At 64.8% G+C, this 6,560-nt stretch overlaps 1 protein-coding gene across 1 annotated transcript; it reads right to left on the bottom strand.

Moving 5' to 3' along the window:
* Positions 1–937: 937 nt before the first annotated feature.
* On the bottom strand, positions 938–4,668 carry CDT1 (chromatin licensing and DNA replication factor 1; the record flags this gene model as incomplete). Its single annotated transcript, XM_084214952.1, has 10 exons — positions 938–1,107; positions 1,184–1,385; positions 1,496–1,630; positions 2,097–2,285; positions 2,463–2,566; positions 2,818–2,966; positions 3,057–3,251; positions 3,462–3,673; positions 3,761–3,925; positions 4,309–4,668. The coding sequence occupies 10 exons, from the start codon at positions 4,666–4,668 to the stop codon at positions 944–946; spliced, it is 1,875 nt and encodes a 624-aa protein (XP_084071078.1). The 3' UTR covers positions 938–943.
* Positions 4,669–6,560: the final 1,892 nt, after the last annotated feature.

Raw genomic sequence — 6,560 nt, forward strand, 5'->3', positions numbered from 1 at the left:
TCCCCAGCTCCAGGCAGCCCAGCCCGGCTTGGGGAGCAGTGTGAGGTGTGCCTGACGTGGCCCGGGACAGCTCCCACCCCGAGCAGGGCACGGTGCCAGCCCTGCACCTCTGCAGCCATCCTCACCCTCTTCGTCCCTCTTCCCACACCACTTCAGCTGAGTGGCCTGGGATTTCCCCTGGGGAAAAAAAAAACCCTGGATGCCTGTCAGCCCTGCCTACCCCTGTCCCTGCAGCAGCTGCTCCCCCAGCCCCATTTACAAAAGCTGCATTCAGCTCCCTGCAAACCCACGCTCACTTTTTCCAGTGAGTTTTTCTCCAGGAGCTGGATGAGGACCCAGCCCTTCCCGGCGCCAATTGCCATGGAGAACCACGAGACAGGCAGCGAGGAAGAGCACTGGGTTAACACAAGTCAACTATATTTAAAACATTTAATACAAATGTGTTTTGACAAGTCCTGCAGTTGTTTCCAGTGAGGACTGGAAGATGCGTTTTCCCTCCCTTAAAAACAGAACGAGGCCCGAAGCTCCAGAAACATCAATTTGTGACTTTTTCTCTCACTCCTTCCTGCCTGTCACCCTCTCAGCCTGCCCTGTTCTGCCTTCACCCCACCAGGACCCAGGTAATGGAAGAAACCTCTGGAATTGGACCTTCAGGAGACCCCGCATGCATTGAACCTTCAGGAGAACCAAGAAAGGGAGAAGAAAAGGTTCCTTAAGTTAGGGTTGTTTTCATCAGCACCCCAGGACACAGGACTGCTCCAGGACTAGGGGACCTACAATCCTCACGGCTCCCACCACAGCAATTAGTTAAATTAAGGCATTTTGCCCTTCCTCAGCCACCCGAGGACGAGCCTCCCTCCAGCCCAGCCCAGAACCCAGAGCGCTGTCGGGATTTGCTACATTTCGAGGAGATTGCACAGAAAAAACCCCGACCCTGAGGGGCTCAGAGGGCTCCAGCCTCCTTGGCCGCCTTGTTGAGCCTCTCGGTGATGAGGCCCAGGTCCTTCTCTTTGTCCAGCTTGACGTAGATGTCCGTCCTGAGGGCGTGGACACCCACCCAGTCGGGCAGCAGCTCGGCGAAGAGCCGCACGTGTTTCTCCATCTCACCTGCGGCCGGGAGCAGCGGGGTCAGCGCTCAGCGCCCCGCAGCCCCCTCCTCCCGCAGAGTCCCCCCGATTCCTACCTGGTGCCACCAGCTCGGGGCAGCTGTCGGCCAGGCGGGCGCAGAGCAGCTCCATGCTGAGCGCCGGCTTCTTCTCGGCCACGAAGACGCCGCGCAGGAGGCGCGCCATGGCCGGCAGCCGCGCCAGCCGCGCCGCCCGCTCCTCCTGCCGCGCGTCCCGCGTCAGCAGCGCCGCCAGCCGCCGCGCCTCCTTCGCCCGCACCTGCGCTGGGGACAGCCGCCGTGAGCGAGCACGGGCAGCACCCCGAGGGGACGGGCTGGGCACAGGGAGCGCCCCCAGCCCCGCGCGAGGCCCAGCACGGCGTGACTCACCCGCTCCAGCAGCCCCTGGGACACCCCTCTGAGCGCCGCGGAGGTGCTGGCAGGGGCCGGGGCTTTGGAAAGCGCCGGCTCCCCCGCGCTGGCTTCGGCCGTTCTCAGGGCCAGGTTGGCAAGAGCTTTTTCCATCTGCTCATGTGGAAGAGGGAGGAGGAGTTGGGTTACAGTTCAGGCTGGAGGAAGGAGAAGTTTCCCCTCTGCCGCCCCCGCTGTCACCCGGCAGCCCAGTGGTCCCAGCCCAGTGATCCTGATCCATCCTGCCTGCACAGAGGAGACTGGGGTGCTTCATGGAATCATGGAATGGTCTGGGTGGGAAAGGACCTGGAAGCTCTTCTCATTTGCAGCCCTCTGCCATGGCAGGGACACCTTCCACTAGCCCAGGTTGTTCCAAGCCCTGTCCAACCCGGCCGTGGTCACTTCCAGGGATCCAGGGGCAGCCACAGCTTCTCTGGGCACCCTGTGCCAGGGCCTGCCCACCCTCACAGGGAGGAATTCCTTCCCAACATCCCATCTAACCCTGCCCTCTGGCAGTGGGAAGCCACCCACACCTTCCCAGAGGCAGCACGGACAGAGCCAGCCCCTGGCCCTGCCTCACCTTGGGGCTCAGCATCCCCCGGGCCGTGCTCAGCACCTCCTGGGCCGTGCTCAGCCTGTCCTCCTGCGGCGGCCGCGGCAGCTCCGCGGGGCTGATGTCCGGCACCTCATCCACGTTGAAGCGGGGATGCCACCGGGTCAGCTTCTCCTCTGGCACCACCATGGGAGGGCTGAGGGCAGCCAGGAATGCCTGGAGAGGGGCGAGAGCTGTGTCACGGCAGCCACTGCCCTGCGCTCCCAGCACAGCTTGGTGACACAAGGAACGAATTCAGAGCCCACCTCCAAGAGGAACCTCTGTGTCCTTCAGCCTGGATGGCACCAGTGACAACCTCAGAGCCCAGAGCAGGGGGTGCCAGGTGCCCCTCACCTTGTGGTGCTCCCTGACGATGTTGACCAGGTTGCGGTGGAATTCCCTCCGGCGCTCCAGCAGCCGCGATGCCGACAGGTGCGGGCGCCCATCCACCTTCTCCTCTGCCAGGAGGGACACGAGTGTCACCCACACACCCCAGCGGGGCACAAACCACGGCAGCCTCGGGAAGGACAGGAGCAGAGCCCTGCCATGGAACTGCGTCGCTGCCTGGACCTTCTCCCTCCTGTCCCAAACCTGTTTCCCACTTCCAGCACGCTCGGGGCTCCAATTAATGGACCAAGCAGAGAGCATCCCTATGGATTCAGGGGACTGAGTGTACCCCAGCTCTCAGGCACCCCAAAACCAGCCATACCTTCCCCCAAGACTGGCTCCAGCGTGAGCTGATACTCAGACTTCTTCCTCCCGCCGCTGCCGAAGGTGGGGATGTTCTTCTCCTGGCGCAGGCGGTACGAGCTGGGATACACAGCCTTGATCTGCCCCAAGTGCTGCTCTTCAAACTGCCTGTGACAGCACCACGGAGGTTGGGGACGCCCAGAGCTTCAGCTGGGACCCCAAAAGGGGCTGCTGGGACCGCAGACGGGGCCAACTCACCTGCGCATCATGTCCTGCACGCCCTGCTTGACCTTGGCGAAGGTGACGGTCTCGGCGCGGTTGAAGAGCATGCCGGTGATGGTGTCCACGCTGCGGAACATCTCTGCCAGCACCCGGAACTTGTAGGGCAGCGTCAGCCCCGGGGGCAGCTCCTGGGCCAAGGTGTGGAACCGCTGGTATGCCGGGGGCTTCTGGCTGTGGGGAAGGACAGGACGGGGTCAGAGCCCAGCTGCTGACACCGTGCCCACCTCCGACCCCAAAGCCCTTCTCTGGGTAGGTATTGGGGTCACATCACCTGTGACATTGGTGACACGAGGCTCAGAGCCCCTACAGCCCTCAGACCCTCACAAAACCACTTCAGGGCTGTGGCGGCCCCCTCAAATGCCCCCTGCAGCTGCTCCTCACCTGGTCTCTTGCTCAGGAGGTGCCGCCCCGGTGTCCCCAGCCCCGGTGTCTGCGGCCCCGCCGGCCGCTCTCCTCTGCCGGACGCGCAGCTCCAGCTGCCGCACGCGCTCCAGGCGGCTCCGCAGGTCACTGCTGGTCTCGCTGGGGACAGAGGGGACCTGGCTCGGCACCTTCATCCTCTGCAGGCGGCCCTGCAGCTCGGCCACGTCCTCCTGGGCAGGGAGGGGACACAGGGTCAGAGCTGGACCGGCGGCACCGAATCCACCCGCGCCGGGGGCAGAGCCGGGATCAGCCCGTACCCGCTGCAGGCGCCGGGCCGGCCCCGGGGCGGCTGGGCCGGGCTCTGTCCCCGTGTCCTGCCCACGGCCCGGGGAGCCGGTGGTGCTGGCCGGGGGGGACACGGCCGGGTCCCGTGAGAGCGGTGTCGGAGGTCGAGGAGTGGCCAGAGGCGAGGAGCTGGTGGCCTGCAAGAGAGAGGAGAGTTAGGAACTGTCCAGGGAACCCACCCGCCCGGATCCCTTCCCCTGTGCCCCCCAAAGTCTTGCACGGGAAGGGGGAGCCATAGAGGGGTCTGCAACAGGGGTAGGGGGCAAGCCCGGGGGCAGAGGGGCTGAAGGGGGCGAGTTTGGGGCTCGTGCACTTGGGGCAGGGGTAAGTCCGGGCGAGGGGGGGATTGTGAATCGGAAGAAGGGGAGGCAAGTTCGGAGGGTCCTGTACGGGGAAAAGGGGTCGAACGCTTGCGCGGCGTTTGTTTTATGGTTCCACACGCACCCATCCACTCCCCCACGCCCTTATCCTCCCCCATCCCAGAGGAAGCGGCGCATCCCCGACCCCACCATGTCCCTACCGCTCCCGGAGACCCCGGCTCCGCATCCCGGGGCAGCTCCAGCCTCTTCCGCGCCGACTTCCCGCTCGGTTCCCCGAGCCGGGCCCCGACCGGCGACCCCGCTTCCATCTCCCGGCGGCTCCGCTTCCTGCCCGCCAGGCCCCGGAGGGCCGGGGAGCCCCCGCGGGCCGGGGTGCGCGGCGAGCCGGGCAGCGGCGGCGAGCGGCCGCTGAGCCCCGCCGGGACACCATCCTCCTCCTCCCGGTGCACCGGGGGACCGGCAAGGGCGGCCTTGAGCAGGCGGCCGCCGCTGCGCTTGGCCGGGGCTCCGGTGGTCCCTTTTGTCTGGCCGAAGAAGTCGGTGAGGCGGAGCTGGGCCATGGCCGCGGTCCCGGTTCCGATCCCGGTTCCGATCCCGGTCCCGATCCCAGGAACACGTGGGGCAGGTCCCGCGCGCTTCTCTCTTGGCGGGAGCCCGCGCGCCGAGGCCCCGCCCACCAGGGGGCGGGCAGTGATCACGTGAGACGGGTTTGGCGCCACTCGGCTCTTAAAGGGGCCGCACCCCTCGGAGCGGTGCTGCACGTGGGGGTCCGAGGGGGTCGGGACAGCTCCGGGGGACGGGGGGCTCCGGCCTTGCTGGGTCAGGGACCAGCTGAAGCGCCATGGGCAGGGATGGAGGTTGCCCACTCCGGCTGGGGCCAGTGGGGCAATAGCCGGGAATTTCCATTGGAATGGTGCTGGTGGTCCCCCCCGATCTGCTCTTCCCAGTGCCCGCGGGGCCAAGCCCTGACTGGTTTCCACCACGGGGGCATGGGGACGCTCCAGGGCACAGCCATGGGAACGAGGGGCTGCGGGGGCGCCTGCATTGTCCCCCTGCCCGCCATTCCCTGGCCCTGTGCTGTTGGCAGTGCCCGGAGCTGGGAGAAGCTTCTGGGCCATCACTGCCAGAGCAGGCACTCAGGCCGTGCCCACAGCACTTTACGGAGCCTCACGGGTCTCCCCCATGCCTTGTAAAACCTGAGCGAGGCTGGCAGAGTGCAGCAGGGCGGGCAGGGCAGGGCTCTGGGGTGCCATTCCCGGTGCCCATTTGCTTCCACAGCCTCCATTCCCCACCTGGCTGCGGGTGCTCGGGGCTGCTGCGGGTGCCTGCACCACCCTTTCCTGGATCCCTGCTGGCAGGGGGTGCGGCGGGCTGTGGGCAGGGGTAATTCCCATCTCCAAACATGGTGTAAGCGCTGAACTTCACGTCTTTGTGATGACAAGTGTTTCATTTACAAGAGCAGTTCCCTCTGGATCCCAGCGCTGAGGGTGGATGCGGCTGAGTCCCCGTGATAAGGATGCTGCCACGAGGAGCTGTGCCCCCTGAACCCACAGATCCACACCCTGGGGAGCCATCAGGCCCATCCTGCCTTGGGGGTTATGGGTGGGCAGGGGTGCCTGGATGGCTGGTGCTCCGGCACATTTGGGGTGGGGAGAAGAGGCCCTGGAATTCTGGAGGGAGCCCAGAAGAGAGTGGGGAGCAGTCTGGCAGTGTGCCAGCTGGATGCCAGTTTATGAGCCGTATTGGGAAAACAAGCGCAGGGGAGCCAAGGAATGTGGAGAATTTCATGGGCCGATGGTTCCTGTTGCAGGCTGGTGGTTACAGCACTGCCAGGTGTCACTGGCCACGCTGCCCGTGCCACCAGCTGTGCCTGGCACCTTCCCACTGGGATTTGGGACTGAGACAGCCCAGCTCCAGATGTGACCCCAACTCCCCACACCTGGGCTTCCACTCCTGGGGGAGTGGATCTGCATCTGGCTCTGCAGTGGGCCCTGATCTGGGAACGCAGGACTGTGGGTCCAGCTCCAGGAACACAGAATGATCCCCAGCTCCAGGGACACAGAATGATCCCCAGCTCCAGGGACACAGCACCCAGCTCCAGGGACACAGAATGATCCCCAGCTCCAGGAGCACAGAATGATCCCCAGCTCCAGGGACACAGCACCCAGCTCCAGGGCTGCACATCAACCCCTCCCGAGCTCCCAGCTCCACGCAGCAGCTCTCAGCCCTGGTATCAACAACAAACATTCAACAAAAACAAGTTCTGACTTCTTTATTTCATTTTCGGACGAAATAAACATGAAGCACATCTGCTTATCTTTCTTTCCCTTTTTTCCTTTTTTTTTTTTGTCGATATTTTTTTTCCCCCGACCGCAAAAAGCGGAACCCGGGGGGCTGCGGGGCCCGTGCTGAGCCCGGACAGCTCGTGTCAGCAGCGGGAGCGGCGGGCGCG

This window comes from Fringilla coelebs (genome assembly GCF_963513975.1).
Source record: "Fringilla coelebs genome assembly, chromosome: 14".
Taxonomy (NCBI): Eukaryota; Metazoa; Chordata; class Aves; order Passeriformes; family Fringillidae; genus Fringilla; species Fringilla coelebs.